This window comes from Lissotriton helveticus, chromosome 12, assembly GCF_964261635.1.
Source record: "Lissotriton helveticus chromosome 12, aLisHel1.1, whole genome shotgun sequence".
NCBI lineage: Eukaryota > Metazoa > Chordata > Amphibia > Caudata > Salamandridae > Lissotriton > Lissotriton helveticus.
This window is the reverse complement of record NC_136073.1, coordinates 801,434,105-801,455,333: the sequence shown is the minus strand read 5'-3', so window position 1 is coordinate 801,455,333 and position 21,229 is coordinate 801,434,105. Positions and strand designations below refer to the sequence as shown.

Sequence of the window (21,229 nt, the reverse complement as noted above, 5' to 3'; positions counted from 1 at the left end):
TCGCCGCCACTGACGACATCAGGACCCTGCTGGACAATGGTGAGACCGCGGCCCTCATCCTCCTGGACCTCTCCGCCGCCTTCGACACCGTCTGCCACCGCACACTATGATGCACACGCCTCCACGACGCAGGGATCCGAGACTAGGCCCTGGAATGGACCACCTCCTTTGTCTCCGGCAGAACCCAGAGCGTCCGCCTCCCCATTCCGATCTGAAGTCTCCAAGATCATCTGCGGCGTACCCAGGGATCATCCCTCAGCCCGACACTGTTCAACATCTACATGGCCCCGCTCGCACAAGTCGCCCGACAGCACGACCTCAACATAATCTCCTATGCAGATGACACTCAACTGATCCTCTCCCTCACTAAGGACCCCCTCACCGTCAAATCCAACCTCCACAAAGGAATGAAGGCCGTCGCCGACTGGATGAAGATCAGCCGACTGAAGCTGAACACGGACAAGACGAAGGTCCTCATCCTCAGCTCCAACCCTTCAGCCTGGGACGACTCCTGGTGGCCTACGGCACTGGGAGCAGCCCCGACACCCACCGACCACGCACGCAACCTTGGTGTCATCCTCGACTCAACACTCTCCATGACCAAGCAAGTCAACGCAGTCTCCTCCTCCTGCTTCAAAACCCTCCGCATGCTCCGCAAGATCTACAGGTGGATCCCGACAGATACAAGAAGAACAGTCACCCAGGCCCTCGTCAGTAGCAAACTCGACTATGGACACGCCCTCTACGCGGGAGCCCCGGCCAAGCTCATCAAACGACTGCAACGCATTCAAAACGCCTCTGCACGCCTGATCCTTGATGTACCACGCCACAGCCACATCACCCCTCACCTGAGAAACCTGCACTGGCTCCCCGTCAACAAGAGGATTTCCTTCAAGCTCCTGACCCACGCACACAAGGCACTCCACAAGACCGGCCCTACCTACCTCAACAGACGACTCTTCTTCTACATCTCCAATCGCCAGCTCCGTTCCGCCGACCTCGCCCTCGCCACCGTCCCTCGCATCCGAAGAACAACCACCGGCGGCAGATCCTTCTCCCACCTCGCTGCCAAGACCTGGAACACCCTCCCACTGAACCTACGACAGACCAAAGACCTGCTGACCTTCAGGAGGCTACTCAAGACCTGGCTGTTCGACCAGTAGCGCCCACAACCCTTTTTTCCCCCAGCGCCTTGAGACCCTCACGGGTAAGTAGTGCGCTCTGCAAATTCTTGATTGATTGATACTGCCATGGCCTTATGATGGCACATTGGAATGTAGGCCTAACAAAAGGTTTGCATGATACATCATATAAGCGGCATGCCGACAGTTGGCTTTACAAGCAGCAGTTGCTACTTTTTGTTTAGTTTAAATATTTGTAATTGATTTGAACAAAATGTAATATATGATTCATGACATTCAATGTTGTATTTATTCAGATAAATTTACTGTTTCTCGTTTTCTTTGGTTTGCGTTTCTTATCTAGCTAAACTACATATTGGCTAGACATATGCATGAACTTGGTGTTTTTTCCACATTATGTGAGTAGTTTACAGGTTATGACGTTATGTGCTTAGTGTGGATGATCAGTGTCTACTTTTTGTTTAGTTTAAATATTTGTAATTGATATGAACAAAATGTAATATATGATTCATGACATTCAATGTTGTATTTATTCAGATAAATTTACTGTTTCTCGTTTTCTTTGGTTTGCGTTTCTTATCTAGCTAACCTACATATTGGCTAGACATATGCATGAACTTGGTGTTTTTTCCACATTATGTGAGTAGTTTACAGGTTATGACGTTATGTGCTTAGTGTGGATGATCAGTGTCTAACCAGACTTCTGAATGAATCAATATCATTCTCAACTGATTTTTCCATTGCCTACTTGGAAGGGCTGTCATTACTATAGTTCATGATATGATGATAATGTTACAGTCAAGACGTATTTTGCTAAACACAATCTCCTGTGTATCAGCATATATGGAATTCATATAAACATAAAAATGGAACAAATTTAACAACACATCTCATGTCATTAGGTAACTCCATGGTTATTCTGACTATCGGAGCATTTGATTCTGGGATCATGTCAAATTAGATATCATATATACATATATACATATAGAACTAGCCACATGAACTGGCCAATCATGCAGCATACAGGTATGGGACCTTAATAAATGCACATACTACTTGCTGTTATTTTACTAATGGTGGTCTTCCAGTTTGCAATGGAGGTCTATAGCTGGTCCGTCTTCCCCATCTGTAATGACTTTTGCGCTGTGGGGCTAATTGGACCTTCTAAGTAGGTCCTGGGCCTTGATATGGCCCAGCCCTATAGGGCCTGCCCAACACTTTGGGCCATACATGCATTCTTCACCAGCTGGCTGCATAACCCTTTCCGCCATCATCCCTCCCATAGAGCTTAGGATAATGCTTCTGATCAACTCAATTGCCACCTGGGTGAAGCGGGCCCTATCTTCTCTCTTGCATCAGCCTCTTTTGGGGCATTGGATTAAAACCTAGCTGCAGGATTGAGATGGAATGTGAACCCCTTCAAGGGCTGAAATGCACACTTTAACTATCTAACTTCCCATTTGTCCCAGGTGCCATACATATCCAACTAGACTGCATAGATATACGTAGCTTAGGAGAGTGCTTTGATAAAGTAGGAGAAGGGACACTTTGGGGATGCATGGGTAGCACAATTGATGCCACATGTCACTAACATATCATGTGCCATTTTGAATTAATTTTCTTTTAGAAGTATAATTCTTAAGCACATAGGTTTATATTTACGTATGTCTACTGTAAATCTGCAAATACAAACAATGGGAGATGATGTGTTTGAAGATGGAAGATGGAAATGTTTCTCCAGCGATTAAGGTGGATTTGACTGTTGTGTTGTTTTTCTTGGTGAAATTGCAAGTTATGTTTGTGTGTTCTCTCTGTGTTGTGTTGTGTGTGTGTTTGTGGGACGTGAAAAGTGCCATTTGAATTTGTTTTTAGACTAATGAGTATCAGTTATGTCTTGTTTTTTATTAATTATGTTCATATATATATTTTTCTAAGTATGCCCATCTGTGATGTGTATATTTTTATATTATGCTTTTAATTGGTTTGTTAATTATAAATTATTTATTAAACGCTCGATTACCCAAGCATGTCTTGGCACTAGAAATAGTGTGGCAGGTAACTCCAGAAAGTAAGTAAACATCATTATGGGGAAATAAAAAGTCAGGTTTTAAGGGATTTTCTGGACATCAGATTGGGGGAATCTTTCATACGAAGAGGAAGCTCATTCCATGCTAGAGAGGCACCCCACACATAGCTGCGGCCGCCCCAAGTTGCACGTTTGAATCTGGGTACAAAGACGTTTTAGCAGAAGAGGATCTAAGTGGCCTGTTAGGCAGGTACCAATTAAAGCTGTTTTTAAGAAATAGGGGCCCTTGCTCTTGTCGGGCTTTATGGACAATACATAAAGCCTTGAGAGTAACTTCCTGCCTGAAAGACAGCCAGTGTAACTCTCTCATGGGTTTAACCACCAAATGATATTTAGGGATTTTAAGTAGGAGTAGTGCAGCTACGTTTTGCATAGGTTGTAGGCTATTTAGCACATGTTGGTGAGCAGTTAGATACAGACTAGTGCAATAGTCTAGTCGGGACAGAGCAAGGGCAGGCACAACCGTCTTCTGAAGCTGAGGAGGGATGAAAGGGAGTATCTTCTTTATGAGCCTGTAGGTATGGAGGACCTTGGAAGAGGCTGCATTGACTTTGTCTGTAAAGGACAGCTTGTTGTTAATTAAAACACCTAAGTTATGGGTTTTGTCAACAAGGTACAGGAAGGTACCAAGTCCTGGGGCCACCAGACGGGCGTCCAGAACAAGGGCTGAGCACCAAAGAGCAGGTCCTCTGTCTTTCCAGAGTTAAGCTGGAGGCAGCTCTCTGCCATCCATTGGTTGATGGCTTGCATAGTTGCAGAAATTGGGTCCTATACCTGGTGTATCATTGGCAAGAGAGACTACAATTTGTGTGTTGTCGGCATAGGAGGTAAGCGCAAAGCCGAACGACTTGAGCTCTGCAAGAGGGGTGATGTCGATGTCAAACAACGTCAGACTGAGTGAAGACCCCTGCGGAACCCCACATGGAAGGGGAAAAAAGTAGGAAACTAATTTGTACAATCGGACCGCTTGTTTGCGGTAATGATGGAAAGAGCTAAGGAGTTTCCAGGCAGTGCCAGTGACACCGACACTTGTTAGACGACCCAAAAGCCTATTATGATGCACGAAATCAAATGCAACTGACAGGTCTAGAAGTATCAGGGTGGCTTTGCTGCCCCGATCAAGGGATTCCCTGGCTTCCTCTTTTGCTTTAATTAGTGTAGTTTCCATGCTATGCCTGGAGCGGAAACCGAATTGGGTAGCAACCAGCAGATAGATATCAGAAAGAAACTTTTTTGTAATTTTTTTTTTAATTGAATTTACATCTTACAATCCCAAAAAAACATACATAATACAAAAGAAACAATGAAAGCAGAAATCGCGCACCTTTATACAATTCCATCGCATATAAACGGATATAGGAGTCGATAGTGCAGCGATTACATAACAGTGACAATAATAGAAACAAATTAAACAAAAATAAACAACAAAAAAATAAGAAAAAAAGGACATATCCCTAATGTACCTAATCGATAGTATGGAGTCAAAACAAATCTCAAGTATTGACACATATCGTTACATCTATACTGTACTCGCAGGCCAGCCGGCGCTCAATCCACCGTCTAGTCCGAGTCAGTCCGTTCAGCCTCAGCAGCCCTACTCTGGAGGAACTGTCGCAGAGGCTCCCATATATCTCTTGGACGTGAAACAGCCGGCATTTCCTCTGCATATGTTTCAATATTATCTTTGCAATATATAAGATCTTTGAGCCAGTGATCAACCTTCGGCGGTCGTCTGCTACCCCACGTGATAGCCACCCTTTGTTTCGCCAGAAGCAGTGCCAGCCTCACAAATCTGCCACACACCCCTTTTAACTGCGGAACACAACACAGCAAACAGACCGTCGGGATATACTGCAGTTCTAACCCGGTCATTTCCCCACGATCTCGTACTACTAGTACCCAATATTCAGCCACTTTGCGACATCCCCAAGCAAGATGGATGAAGTCTGCGCCACATTGCCCACATCTCTCACAGCGATCTGAGTCACGTAGGCCATATCTATGCAGCCTCGATGGTGTATAATAAATTTGGTGTATAAATTTAAAGTGAATGATCCGCAGGTTCCCATTCGTGACTAACGTGTCCGTCAGTCCGCATATGTACCTCCAGTCTTTTTCTAATATCGGGGCGGGTAAGCAGGCATTCCATCTCTCCCAGCTCCCAATAGGTATATCCCCACATTCTGACTTTATCATGCTATATAATCTGGAGACTAATTTCTTGTTGGTGGGAACCGCTAGTGCAAACTGTAATGATAGCAACATAGGAGGCCCAAGGGGGTAAGTTACATAATGCGCTCTGATTGCATGCCTAAGTCTATATATCGCGAATCGAAACAGCAAGGTGGGATTGCTTATGCACTGTAAAGTATCTGGTGTGTGGAACGATCCCTCCGGATACAAGTCCTGCATGAGCTGAAGTCCTGCTTCTTTAGGAAGCCTCATTGAAGGCGTCTCATGTGTCACTGACAGTGCAGCATGGTATTCTATATGCAGAGCCGGTGCATAGAGGGGCAATTTATGTGCTAACCGTCCAATCTCCTGCCAGGCCGCAATCAATGCGTCTACCGCATTAATTTCGGGTTTCGAAATTCCACGGCTCGCGTGTGTTACAATACTATGCAGCGTTATGGGGCTGACATTTCCCTCCTCCACTGCAACATGTGGTGTGTAGGCATGCGGTCTCACCCAATAGTATAGATATTGAGCCTGTGTGCTCAAATAGTACACAGAAAAATCTGGGGCCCCAAACCCTCCCCGCTCATACTCGCTAGTAAAGACTGACCAGTTCACCCTGGCATGCTTCCCTCCCCAGACCAGTCGAAGAAGGGCCTTGCGAAGATTAGTGAAGAATACCTTCGCTAGCACAATCGGGATATTCAAAAATTGATATAGAAAACATGGGAGTACCACCATCTTTCTTAAAGCAATACGATCCGCTAGCGATAATGGCAAGGCCACCCAGGTATCCACCCGCCGATCCAATTTAGTGCATGCCCGACCATAGTTCTCACGTATGACCACGTCCGGGTCACGATGAACCCAGACCCCAAGATATTTCACCGGATCGACAGACCATTCAATTGGGTAGTCCATGTCGGGTGGATGTGTAATCTCTGTCAGAGGTATGACAATGGGCTTTTCCCAATTCACCGCCAGTCCCGACATCCGGCCGAATGGATCATATTCTCGTAGTAACTGTGCTAGATATCGCGACGGCTCTCGTACAACAGTACCATGTCATCCGCATATAATGAGATGGCTACCGGGCGATAATTAAAATTCAGAGCTGTCTCTCTATGCTTCATTCTGATGACACGCCAAAGGTTCAAGCGCCATAGCGAAAAGCAGCAGTGACAAGGGACAGCCCTGACGAGTGCCCCTCTGAATAGGGAATTGGTCCAAAGTGAGGCATCCAACTCGCACTCTAGCCGAGGGTTCAGTGTACAGTAATATAACCCATTGTATAAACACTTGTGGAAAGCCCATGTGCCGTAACACAAAAAACATATATTTCCCCACTCTATGGAGTCAAAGGCCTTGGCTGCGTCTAGTAGGACCGCCGCAGCAGGCAAGCTCGGCTCCAGTACATTCAACATAGAAAAAATTGTTCGCAAATTGTGCGAGGAAGAGCGATCAGGGATGAAACCCGACTGTTCCGGTAACACCAAGCACGACGTCAGCGGTTGTAATTTAATGGCTAAAATTTTTGCAAAAATGTTGGCATCAATATTGATCAGCGACAGAGGTCTGTACGACTCACATCTGTCCGGAACCTTATCTTTTTTAAGCAGTGTTATTATCATTGCCTGTCGAAGCGACGGCGGCAGAATCCCAGACTCGTGGGCTTCCGCAAACATCTCCAGTAGGTAGGGGACCACCTGATCCGCGTAAGCTTTACAAAATTCCACCGTAAGCCCATCTGGACCTGTGGCCTTCCCGTTGGATAGAGCTAATATTGCTGTCTTAATGTCTTCAGCATCAATCGGTAAACTCAAGTATTTCCTGTGAACGTCCGATAGCCAGGCACACACCACGTCCTCTAGGTATCCCCCCATTTCCGACTCCGCGGCCTCCCCCCCAGATGTGTAGAGCTCCGCATAAAAAACACGAAACTGTTCGGTAATAGTAAGTGGATGGTATTGTTCCGTTCCCCTTGAGTCAGTAATCTTGTCGATATGAGGTTGCTCCAGACGGTCTCTTATTTTATTCGCCAACGCGCGACCTGGTCTCCCTCCCTCACCATATCTACGAGCAGTGTATCTGCGTGACATATATCTCACTTCATTGTCAGCAATGGTATCAGATTCCCGTTTTAGCTCGTGCATACGGCAGAGAATATCAGCCGAAGGGGTGATGTTATAAGTATGTTCCAAATCACACAGGGCAGTTTCTATTCCAGCTAATTGTGTCCTAAGATCTTTCAGAATTCCCGCCGTGGTACTGACACACACTCCCCTGATAGTCACCTTAAAGGCTTCCCACAATGTAGGGGCACTATCCACAGACCCTCTATTAAGCTAAAAATATTGTGTTATCGCGTCCCTTATCGTGGTCTCATACACTGGATCTAGTAATGCCTCCGATTGCAGTCACCAAGTGAAGGGACAATGTATCAGTTGGGATGTTTATGTCGAGGAACACCGGGTTATGGTCCGAAAGGGTGCGCGGTAACGTAGTAATCTCTGACACCCAATCAGATCCCCCCTCCCCTAGCAACCAATAGTCCAACCTAGACCAACTATTATATAAAGGTGTAGCATGGGTACCCTCTCTCACCAACGCATTGCAAATTCTCCACACATCTCGTAGTCCGAAATCTAGCATATCATTACGCACAGTCTGAGCCACCCTGGGGGTCCGGTTCGACAGTGGATTGGATTTATCCAAATCCGGGTCTAGATATGTGTTAAGGTCCCCTCCCCAAAGTACTACCACATCTGGCCATTCTCTTAGCTTACCACACATCCTCAAGAAACATTCAGGATCATCTACAATCAGACCATTCATGTTCACAATAGTCACCAGGGTGCCTCCCAATTTACCCTGTACCATGGCACAGCGTCCTTCCGCATCAATATGTGTCAGGAGCGGAGTAAACACAAATCCTCTTTTAATCAATACTCCTCTGGCATAGGACAAGTAGGAAGAAGCAAGTCTATAACCCGCCCATCTGCTAGCAACCTCCCGCTCTATGTATTTCGTTAAATGCGTTTCCTGCAGCAGGGCGACATGGATATCATGACGGGATAAGTAGGCTAGGATCTGTCGAATCTTCTTGGGAGAATTTAGGCCAGCACATTCCAAGTCAATAGTCTATACCGATCACCCATCCACCGTGTCAGCATATGTGGCATACAGAGCAACCGGCATAGCCCGGCACAGCAACGCAACAACACTGTACCACAAAACAAGATAATGATAGATCTCGACTCTCGCTTTAAATGTCAATGATATACAAATCAAACAAACAAAAAACAATTCAACATTCTGCACTCTCCCTCCCTGTACCCCCACCCACTCTAACCTCCCAATTAGGTCGAGAACAATTCCCACCCCCTTCCCCTTCACTATCCCCAACACCCATTCAACCCACAAAAGGGGAACACCCGCTCGGGGGGGGGGGGGAGGGAACGGCAGCGTACATTCACCAGGCGGTGAGGGTGCCAGGCTGACGTTATGTAGCCCACCTATGCAACGGCCTTCATTGATTACCGTGGCATCTAAAATGCCACGTATACCCATGTAGAAACATGGTATAACAAGTCATGATAAATGTAACATTGTTTTATATACATGCCAATAGCAATGTATGACATTACAACGCATACTTTTACAATGCATACCTTTACAACACATTTTTTACAACGCAACATCCATTACAACACATTCCATTACAACGCATGCCATTAAAACAAATTTTTAAAAACTACCTTTACAACGCATTCAATTACAACGCATACTACCTTTACAACGCATACCATTACAACGCATAACATTACATTGCATGTATGGTAAGTATTGGATAGTGAAGGGGTAAAAATTACTATTCTAACTCCAGGCGGTGCAACAGTAGGGTAAGTGTTGGATAGTGTAGGGGTCAAAATTACTATTCTAACTCCAGGGGGGGTGCAACCGTAGGGTAAGTGTTGGATAGTGTAGGGGTAAAAATTACTATTCTAACTCCAGGGGCTGCAACAGTAGGGTAAGTGTTGGATAGTGTAAGGGTACTATGCGTTGTAATATTATGCATTGTAATGGTATGCGTTGTAATGACATGCGTTGTAGTGGTATGCGTGGTAGTGTCATGCGTTGTAATGGTTGCGTTGTAATGGCATGCGATGTAATGGATGTTGCGTTGTAAAAGTTGCATTGTAAAGGTTGTTTCCCGCCAATAGCAATGTTAATTGTATGTTCTTTTACTCACAGTGAACCCCCGAAGAAGGACCCCGTTAACGGTCCGAAATGCATTGGGTATTGCACATTGTAAATCTGAGGATGTTTATTGTATTTATTGCGTGCCCAGAAAAAGGCCCGAATGGGCATATCTGAAGCATGAGAAGCAGTTTTAAATGCGATAGCATTATGCGTGTGGAATAACACCTTAAATAAAGTTCAAATGATGGAATTTATTGGAGTACTTTGAATAATTATCCGAACAAATGGACATAACATTGCATATTTTGGAGCTGGCTGTGCTCTGGATTGGAGTGAAACTTCGCTCCATTTTCGATGAGAGTACATTTGAACCTGTTTGGGTTGTAGTACTACTATAGGAAATGTGAGCATAACATTTCTGAATTATGACTGACTTTACTTGCATGCCCCTCCAAGCTCTTCCTCAATTTTCTATGTTTCCTCCCACTTTATAGTAGCTATTCCTCATTTTGCACCACTCATCCTTGCCACTACCCCCTTTACACCTAGAACTACATGTTCCTAGTGCTATACACACTCGGTGAAAAGGTCCACACAAGAGACAGGGCTAAAATAGGCAGAGATCAGTGTCCTCACCTATGTGATTGAATTAATGTGTATGTAAAGTTGCACTTTAGGAGCAGTACACCACTTGCTAATAAAATGCCTTTGTGAGTTCCCCATATGTTCTGTAAACATTAGAAAAGGACCCTAAAATGTCTTGGAATAAACCTACACCTAAGTGTATAATGTTCCTAGTATGAATGTTATTGTGTCTTGTTCCATTCGCCACATTGTCATTCTCGGCCACCAAAGGTTGCAGCTGCCCTCTTAGTCTCCTAGTGCTTGAATTCTCATTACTATATCCGCTTGCTTGCTCACATTATCTCCCAGTGCTTCTCTGCAGGCAAGGTGGTAGAACTCGATAGACAAGAACAGAACAGTGAGCTTTGCTTGAGTTGATGCCGATGACCAGTGTGTAAAAAAAGAAAACACTACCAACAACGAGAAATAAAGTGGGAGGTAAAACTGAAGGAACTGAGAGGATTAGGGTAAACAGTCAAGCAAAACAGTGCACTATGAATCTTTAGCACAATACTCTGTCCAGCAGGTAAGACATGTGAAGAATGTTCCTTAATTAAGCCATAGTGAAGGAGAACATGTTTGCACATATCTGCTTGGCATTTCTCTTAGGGCTTGCATATTTGTTTTCTCTTGACTCTCTACTTTCAGTCAGAAAGATAGTCAAACAATTGAGCTGGGTTGAAGTCAACGACATACGAGGGCATGCTCCATTCACGGCCAGCAAAACAAAGGCCATAAGTCTTGCTCCAGCTGATAAGGTGACAGCACTCTATTGCAGGCAAAGCCCCTCTGCTTGATCCTCTTGCTGTCCATGGCCCAAAGCACAAGTGAGGTAGGGTATGGGATGTAACAGCTGAGCACTTCTTTCGGAGATTTGGTGATTTTATGGCTTTTCCAGACAGTCTCCAAGAGTAAATTGCTATATCCTCAGGGAAGAAAACTAGTAATACATATCATTTCTGCAGATTAGCACCCAACCCTACATCTCAACAAGATGACTAGATGTCTTCTGTGGCGTATGGCAACAAGTCGAAAGTGTCTACATGGGTGGGTTTCTCACCATCTTCCTGACAGCTCCTCTGAGAATGTTTTCTGTTTGTGGCAAGGGAGTTTGCATTTTACTTCTATCTTCGTGAATATCATGGAAGATCTCATTGTTGACCTACAATCCTAGTTCTCACTCTTTTTTTTTTTGCTGCAGTATTATGTAGCACAAATTTGACCCAAAGGTATTGGAATGCCTTACATTAACACCAGTTAAATTACACTAGGAACAATTCTTTCAACAGGTCCAAAGTCGGCAGTTGAGGCCGTAATGCCACATTCGCTCTCATGGAAATCTGTGAACAACTCCCACCTTCCCTGGGAAGAAGAGAGATTGTTCAGAAATGCAGATGGGACGCACAGGGCCTAAGATGTTTTTATGAAGTACGCAATAACTTTTCAGCAATTTGTCCCGACAGAAAGTAACATTTAGGATTGTTTTAATTCGAACTTGGCCCTGATTGATTGGACTAGGTGACTGCCAAATGTCAGTCCTGATGAAGACCCCTGATGATTGCTCTAATTAGGGGTCGAAACCGTTGACATTTCATAGGCCCACCCATATCATTCACTGTTGGATACTAAAACTCAAATGCTCATATCAGTGTGTTTATAATCGTTTCAGTCTTAAAATCCATGGGTATTGGCCATTTGTAGATATTGTAAATACTTATCTCTCCTTGCTCTTTTTCCATTATTTATTAAGGCTCACTGATTTTCACTTCTCACTGCGTCGTCACTTGGACCACCTTTAGTTTGACTACAGCATGATGATCAGTCTCTTGAATCCAGTGCTTCAAATGCAAAACTGTAACATCTGCATCTCTGGTTGTATGTGTTTCTTTAGTTGATTCAAAAACATTTGTATTCTTTCGTTTCTTTGAAACATATGACTGAACCTCTTTGTAGGGCACTTGTTTATTCGTTGTTCACCATCTCATGGCATTGATCATGTTATGTTCCCAAAAGTGTGACAATTTATCATGAAAATTCACACACAAAAACAAACTTATCACAAGCATAAGCTCAATTGTAAGTAGTAAGTCCAATTTTTAAATCGAGGTAATCAGACATTGGCTTATTTGATTATAATACTTTTTGTATACCTTGTACTAGCCTTCAGGCAGACCCCTCTTATAGTGTCTGATTCGCACTAGCAGATCTCTGCAACCAGCAATTTCATGCTAGTTATAATATTCCCATACGTTAGAGAAGTTGAGGTGGCTTCTAGGAATAAGGGAGGCTTCTATTCCAGTGTTAGTCGTGGTCCCAAATGTAAATTCCTGTTTCTGTCACATATTAACCAACTTGAAATTTCGACGCTTCACAACAGTGTTAATAATTTACAGTGCTCTCATCAGGACAGAGAATGACTTAGATAATAGAATGTAGTGGAAGACATTATACTTGAAAATATGTAAATGGCTACGATTGTCCACTTTGTACTACACTTGATCGCGCAGATTGTCATGTGGAAGGACGTATCAATAATGGTAGGGTCTGCATCTGCTTGCCGATTTTGTCTGCATGATGTTCAGGTGACTGGTAGTCCCTGTGTGTGTGTTGAGGCATTTGTGAAGAAGCTGAGCAGTAGAAATGTGCAAAGCCTTTATGGATTGTAGCTCATTTTCAGGTATATATATATATATATATATATATATATATATATATATATATATATATATATATAATCATTACTGCTTATTTATTTAGCTTTTTCCACCCAGTGGCATTTCAACACGAGCACATTGTGCAAAGTTGGAATCTACAAGCGTTTAAGATTTACACGACTACTCCAGAGATTCGTTATGAATCCAAAAATCAAAATTTCCCACAAGTTCAGACCTAAACTTAAATACGTCGATTACTTTTCCCTACCTGTACTTCAAGAACTTGGCCATGTGTATCTTGTTTAAGTGTAGTCTGATGTGTGACCCCAGTAAGTTAATGTGTTCTTTCATTCTGACGAAAGCAAACATGCACTTTTTTTGTTAAGACATTTTGCTATTTGATATGAAGATTATGGTGTTCAATAATGATTTAGTTGTGTTTGTTTTTGTGAAGCAGGACTAAGAAAAACCGGTTTGCCATGGCGACTGCCCAGATGCAAAGGAATGCTGTGGTATGGTATTGTACATAATGGTTTTAATCACTAATATTGTTAGGCTACGTACAAAGAGTTTTTGTATTTGTTAGAATTGTAACTCTTTACTTGAATGCCAAATAGAATAGGAAATGCAGTGTGGCAAACTACAGTTCTTAGGCTAAAGTTTTATCTTTGCTGAAAACCATTCTACTTCCCTGCATGTTGCCTAACGAAGGTTCTCTAGCCTTGCTTCTTTTATTAACCTGCAAATATTCCTGTAATCATTATACATTTTAACACAGGTTTGGATCTGTTGGTATCATTAACCATAAGCACTAGTTGTCACAACGTTTTACTACGTTTACAAAACATACAGCTAGATTCATGAAGCCAAATTGCGATCGCAATAGCTGTGAATTCGCAATTGCGATCGCAATTTGACGGAAAGGAATTCAAGAAACAGAAAACACCCAATTTGCGTATTTGCTAAATAAAAATTGCGAGTTCGCAAATAAATTCGCAGAATCCTGGAGGATGGGCATTTGCGAATCTGAAATAGCGAAAATCCATGGATTCTGCGAAATCAATTGCGAATTCGCAAATCAGTCGCAATCGCCATTCATGAAAAATCGCTAAATGGGAAAAACGAGAAAATCGCAAATAGCGACGCGCAAATTAAGAAGAACTCAAATCAGGTGGTAACCAGTACCGAAAAAAAAATATTTTCGAAAAACAGTTAAGTTACTCCCAACAGGTGCAGGGCTGACCAAACACATTTAAGGACATGCAGCTGGAGCCTGGGGATTCCCACAATGCCTGGACTCTACATGCTGCTGAGGCGGCGTAGGCTGCAGCGAGCTGCACGCAACAGACGGAGGATACAGGAGCGGATATTCCGCCAGCGAGTCACACTTCTGGGCCAAACCAGGGAGCAAATCTATGCTAAGTACCGCCTGAGTGGGGCAATGATAATCAAGCTCATCCAGGACCTAGACCCCCTGATGCAGCACCCTACAAGGAGGACCAATGCCGTGCCCACACATGTGCAGGTATTGTGCTGCCTGCACCTCCTGGCCTCCGGAAGCTTCCAGGGGATGGTCGCTGTTGCAGGGGGGATATCCCAGCCCACCATGTCCCGCTGCCTAAGGAGTTTCCTGGAGGCTAGGCTGACCCGGCTACACCACTATATATCATTCCCCACCAGCCAACAGGACCTCAATGAGACCAAGCTGCAATTTTACAATGTAGCTCAATTCCCACATGTCATTGGATGTATTGACTGTACGCACATCCACATTTGCCCACCTGCTGAAACGGAGTACATGTACCGCAACCGGAAAAGCTACCACTCCCTCAACATCCAGATGGTGTGCAATGCAAAAACATTCATCACGGACATTGTGGCACAGTACCCGGGGAGCACACATGACTCCTTCATCTTCTGGCACAGCGGCATCCACACATGACTGGCCAGGGGCGACTTTGGGGAAGGACACCTCCTAGGTAAGTACACATGCCTAAAAAATTTACACTGTGACCATGTAGCTGCGCAGAATAGGCACTCACCCTCTGCTCCTTTCATTCAGGTGACAGCGGCTATGCTCTCCGTGAGTACCTCCTCACCCCATACCTCAACCCTGCCACAGCAACGGCGATTTAATGCATCACACATACGCACAAGGAATTGTATTGAGAGGACATTTTGCCTGTTGAAAAGCAGGTTCCACATACTGCACAAGACAGGTGGGGCCATCAAATACGATCCGGAGGTCTGCTGCCGCATCGTGGCCGTGTGTGCTATCCTTCACAACATTGCTACCAAGCACAGGATCCCTGTTGACATCTCTGGCAGTGAGTCGGAAGGGGACAACCAACCACCTGCTCATATGCGTCACGCACGCGGGGAGAATCCTGCAGAAGGACACAGGCGCCGTAACGAAATCTGCATGAACCATTTCTAATGCACCCACAACCATTACTTGACTCATGCATGAGAACATTAATAATGACATGAGTCGGATTAAGGTAGTCAGAACATCTGTATTGTTACAGCACAATAAACTTTGCATTCTGCTAACTTGTACATGAATGTTATATTCCGTCATATGTCTGTTCTTCAGGAGGGGATGCTTGTAGCAGCAGCATGGCCCCTCTTTTAAATGTTTGATTGTTCAATGCCGCCTCCGGGCAGATGCTCCCAGCCTCCTTTCCCCATCGTCCTCCTGAATAGGCCGTGAGGCAGCTGAGGGCCTGCTGCTGCGGCGGGGTGCTACCACCGGAGGTATTGACTGGGTGCTATGGCTGGATGTAGCCTCACTTGTGTCGTCAGCCCCCCCCACCCCTCCCCCCCCGGCCATGGTCGCCAACCTGCATGCCCTGGACTGCAGTAGCCACATGCTCCAGAGCTCTCGCGACGCCCTGGCAGCACTGGACCATTTGGACCTGCATTGCCAAGGAGCGTCGCGAGAGCTGGGAGGTAGCGTTACCTATAATGTAGTTCGACCGCGTGTACGCCGACAGGCGGGTCAGCAGTTGGTGGTGTCTGCGGCGATTGAGATCCTGCTGCCTGTTAATGGCCTGTGTGTTGGCCTCCATGGCAGCTGTCATCCGCTCAGACATCACTGCAACATTTCGGGCGGTCTTGTCCAGTTGCAGGTGGATGGCCCCGAGATGACGTGCCTGTGTCTGATGCACATGGAGCATCCTGCGCTCGATGGATAGCCCACCTGCCTGCACATTACGTCCCCTACCAGCACGGGAATTATTTGTGCGCTGACCCCTCACCAGTCCGCTGGACTGGCTCCTCACAGCCGCAGGGCGGCGGGTTGGTTGGCGTACTGGAGCTGGTGTTGCATGTCCCACTGGGGACTGTGTGACGGGCAGTGCTACTGCAGCGCGTGCTGGCACAGGGGTGCACTGGCCACAGGGGCAGGTGGTGTGATGAGCGCTGGTGCGGCAGCTTGCACAGATGGTCCGGGCTGTGGGCAGAGATTTTTTGTCTCCCTCTGTGTCCTCCGTGATGTCCATGACCAGGCCATCGCTGTCTGTGCTTGGGACTTCGACGCCACCTGTGATGTAAAGTGGACGTTGATTAGTGACATGTTACTTTCACATTTAGGCTTCCTACATGCATGCAGATTACCATTCCCTGAGTCGCTGCAGGATTGACTCTCACTAAACATGTATGGCTTAATGGGGCAAGATGGTAATTGTGGTCAGACTACATGTCCCACAATGCAATAGCGCTTTAGTGGTGTGCTTTGGCTGCATGACTGGGGTTTGATAAGGGAGGCTCTGGAGTCATGGACATTGTTAGGGGTCAGGGGGTCGCAGTCGCATGGCACTTACCTGGTGTGTCTTGTGTGGGTCGGGAGGAGTCAAGCTGTGTCACACCCACGCATGCCTGTGGATTTATTGTGTCCTCCACTCGGTCCTCCAGTGGTGTATTCGGTGGGACAGTGGGCTCCTCTCCACCTGTCGCCACACGCTCCCCCAGCCTCTCCGCTATCTTCTCCTTTGACCTCCCTCTGAGGTCATACCAGTGTTTTTTAAGTTCGTCCACGGAGCGCTGGGTCACCCCCACAGAGTTAACTTTTGCGCGGATGCGCAACCATAGCCGCCTCTTATCGGCCTCGGGCACCCTCCTCGAATCTTTCCCAAACAGCCGATTGTAGTCCTTGCAGACTCCTTCTATCAAGAATTCTAGCTCTTGCTCCGAAAATTTGATTTTTCTTTTCCGCCCACTAGCAGATCCAGCTGCAGCTTCCTCAGTCATGCTTGCCACTGGGGTGTATCCTGCACAACTCCTGTAGGCACACTGGAGGGGACCTCTGAGTGTGATGCTTCCTGTTCAGGCTCTCACTGCTGAATGAGGGTGGAACCTGCCTACTTCCTGGTTGTGATGTCATCACTGTGCTCAAAATGCAACTTCCCGTTTTTGCGATCTCGCACTTAGCGAGATCTCAATTTGCGATCTCGCTATTTGCGAAATCGCAATTTCTTAACGGGTATCGGCCGATTATGCGAATATTTACTGATTTTCGGAAACTCGCAATCGGCGATTGCAGCCGACTGCGAATCACTTTTTTTTCCCGCAAATATTCATGAATGCCAATCTGCGATTCCTTAATTGCGATTCGCTTTTTATCGCAATTTAGGATTCGCAGATTGGGACATTGATGAATCTAGCTGTTAATGCCTGTCAGCAACATTACATGTTTTTTGTCAATAAGTCACCTTGCAAATAAAATGAAATCCCAGGTTTTATATTAAAAAAACTTGAAAGTGCCTCCCTTCCGATAAAAGAATAGCTGGCTTGCCCTCCACTTAATTCAGCAGGTATGCTATTTTAGGATGTATTTGTGGGGATTAGAAATTATTCATGGCACACTCACAAGCCATAAATAGAATTATTTATTATGGATGAAGCAAGTCGAGCATCCAACCACATAGTTAGTTGGCAGTGTTGATTACAAGAAATCCATTCTAAATTATAATACTTTCCAGGGAATAAAAGAAAATATGTACTTGCTCATAGGACACTATGGATTAGAAATCTATTTGTCCCATTAAAAAACACCTGTAGGAAGCTGGGTGTTACTGTTGCAGTACCCCCCCCCCCCCACACCTTTGTAAGACTACAGATGCACAGTGGCCAGGGAAGGCCTCTAAGGGCTGCAACACTTATTGTGCCACCCTTAGAGGCCATAGACCTTTACACACACACACACACACACACACACTGCCTTGCAGGCTGCGTGTTTTGATGCAGAACAAAGTGAAGAGTCGACATGGCACACTTCCCTGTGTGCCACGCCTACAACCCACTGCCCTGGCATAAGTCAGTAACCCCTCTAGCTGGGTACACTATACCAGTGGTGAGGGTACAGGTGCATGCGCCCTGTGCCCCTACAGTGTCTAAGCCAATTCTTAGACATTGTAATTGCAGTAATGTCATTAGGAGTATATGGAACTGGTAGGTTGTCATTACGAACTTCACAGCCCCATGATGGCTTTACTGAAAACTGAGAAGTTTGGTATCAAACGTCTCAGCACATTATACTCACACTGATGCATGTGTGAGATTTAATGAGAAATGCACTCAGAGGGCATCTTAAAAATGTGAGCTCCTTACACTCCTGGCCCCCTATTTAACTGCAGCTGCTTCACTAATGATAACTGTGACCCTGAGATGGAGGCTAACTCCTCTTCTTCTTTCACCCCTTCCACACCATTACTTCAATTTTGAAACGGGCTGTCTGTCCCTTTCCAAAAAGAAAGGAGCTCCTGGATTTTGTCCCCCTCCTTATTTGCGGCCAGGGTTCCCTCTGTTGTAATGCTAGCAAGAATAATGAGCACCCATGCCCCCTATTCAAAGTAAGACCTTCATAATTGTGATGCAGTGGGCCCCAATTCCACTGCAGCTGCTGTACTAATGATAGCTACTGCCACGCAAATCAGGCTATCTCTGCCATCTCGCTCTCAATCTCTCATGTGTTTGATGCCCAAACCAAGGTGTCTCCTTTGCTTCAATGTCCCACTCCTTTGGACTATTGCTCTAAGGCCCAAAGCAATACTGGCTCATCAAGTATTCCCTGGCCCCCTAATGCAAGAAAGGACGGATAGTAAAACAGCCCTAATTTTGCAGCTGCAGCACCAATTCTACCTACAGCTTTACTCATTTTCGAGTCCTTCACACCTAGGCCTGATGCCCAAAGCAGGCTCTATGTTATATATAAAAAGAAATCCCACCACCACCACCCTGTTGCGTAGGCCGTGTTCCAGGTGCCGCATGGGTCGTAATGCTAGCAAGGAAAATTGCACCACGCCCTTTTTCATAGTAGGGCAGGTTGGAGGTGCTCCTGTGATGTGAAACTGAGAGATGGTTAAAAAGTTAAAGAAGACGCATGCCTTCTCACCAGGGTGCCTGCTACCTGACAGAAATGGAAATGTGTGCAATTCGGTAATTTCCCAGTATAAAGGCTGCTTGGGAGCCAGTATAGACTTTAATTGATGGAGTCAAATGAATCTTCATGGTGAGAAATATTTATTCATGTTGAGAGATAGTATAAAGGTGGTATCAGCGGAGTTCTCTCAAGGGAGAGGGTAGGTTGTGGCTTGCGGCCGTGGACGATGAGCAGACACTGAATGAGCTCTCCGCTGGCTGCCCTGTTATTGCTGTTTCCTGATCGCCTGGCGTCCAGAGGGAGCAGCGCAGGGGCAAGCGAGAGGTGCTGCAACACTCTGGATTCAAGCAGGCCCCGAGCGAGATGGTGGGAGGACCGGGACAGCTTCCTGTGGAGATCTGTGGGTCCATGACCAGAAGGGTGGTGCCACACATGCCCAGGGGGAGCCACAGAGAATGCAGCGACCCTCTGAGCAGGCTCACAGTGACACTGTGGCAGCCCCGCTAAGCCAGCGAGAATAGAGGCCCCACCTCCCTCTGATGCTGCACAGGGGCTGTGGCCCTAGCATGATGGAGCAGGCGTGTGTAGACCTACAAGAGAACCCAATCTGAGGTAGCCTTAGCCAGTACGGAGGGCGCTGCTGATGAGACTGTGCTGCAGCACAGCTGGGGTTAACCCCACACCAGATTGGCCACATGAGGAGGTAGCTGCAGTTTATGATCCTGGCTGGTATTGTGAGGGGGGGCAGGCTGCAAAAGATCCATTGCATTGGAGATCTTTGCCGGCGCGCCTGGCATTCAGGACCCTGTTTGCCCTTCCGTATATGGCGGTGACCCCCCTGCCCTGAGGGTCAGTAGAGACTGTGATGATGAGACTGCAGCATCTGCAAGGCTGTGACGCTTGAGGAGGCCTTAGAGTCTGGCTTGATGGAGCCTGCTACCCCACCGAGATCAGTGGCGGCATCTGCCCCTGTGATTGGTCTGCTCTAGAACACAAAAGGAGTCTGCGTTGGGCTCCAGATCCGACCTGGAGTTCACCTCACTGCAGGGCGAACCACTGACCGGGTCAGCAGGAGGCGCTGAGGGGCCCACCCCTGGGGAGCATGAGGCACTAGCCTGGTGCAGATGTTGGAGGCAATTAACAAGTCCAAGGACTTTTTGGAGCACAAAAGTGAGTCGCTTGTGGTGGACGGTGGGATTCTCAGAGATGATCATCGTAAGCTGGAGTGGCTGAGACGGAGGTTTCAGTGGTCCTGAGGAGACTAGAGGCGTTGGAGACCCATGTGCGTGACCTTACTAAGAGGGTGGACACCCTGGATCGTTGAGCAGAGGATGCGGAGGGACGCAGCCAGCAAAACAATGTGCGCATAGTGGGGCTGCCAGAAAAGGTGAAGGGCCTGGACATGATCCAATACCGTCAGACAAGGCGTGAGATGGAGGTGGCCCCGCAGGGTGTGTCTTAATTTTTTGCTTTAGATAGGGTGCACCAGTGGTGGCGTGCCTCCTGCACTATTGTGCTAGAGACCTTATCCTGCAACGCTCCAGAGAACCTGGAGGATTTCAAGTTGAAAATGTGTCAGTGTCCATCTACCCGGATTACACTATGACGGTGCAAAGCGCAGGGCCTCGTTTATGGAAGCGAAGAAGGCACTATATGTTGCGGTTCCCTGCCTGACCTAAACTCATTGTGAACAATAACTCCTTCTTCTTAGATAATCCTGCACCTGTTTGGGAGTGGCTCGAAATGCATGGGGCAGGCGCGACTGATGCGCCGTGGCAGACGCCCCTGGGACCAAAGAGGAAGAGATGACGGAGCTGTAGCTGGCTGCGAGTGGTGGGGCCCTCAGAGGACATGGCCACACATGGCATACTGGAGGCGCTCAAGATGGCCAACTTCTTTGCAGCACTGAGACCATCTGGCGCCAATGGAAGCACGTCTGGGTCTAGCTGGGCTGTTTCGGACA

At 46.4% G+C, this 21,229-nt stretch overlaps 1 protein-coding gene across 9 annotated transcripts in view; it reads left to right on the top strand.

Moving 5' to 3' along the window:
• HORMAD1 (HORMA domain containing 1) overlaps window positions 1-21,229 on the top strand; it is a 920,105-nt gene that overhangs the window by 15,845 nt on the left and 883,031 nt on the right. For 4 of the 9 annotated variants that reach the window (XM_078670957.1, XM_078670964.1, XM_078670955.1 and 1 more), the window contains one exon: window positions 13,342-13,396. In XM_078670957.1, the coding sequence (XP_078527083.1) occupies window positions 13,364-13,396 (33 nt within the window). In that variant the 5' untranslated portion in view covers window positions 13,342-13,363. Of the gene's footprint in view, window positions 1-13,338; window positions 13,402-21,229 lie in introns of all 9 variants that reach the window. The other 5 variants (XM_078670959.1, XM_078670956.1, XM_078670961.1 and 2 more) reach the window with 3 other exon arrangements.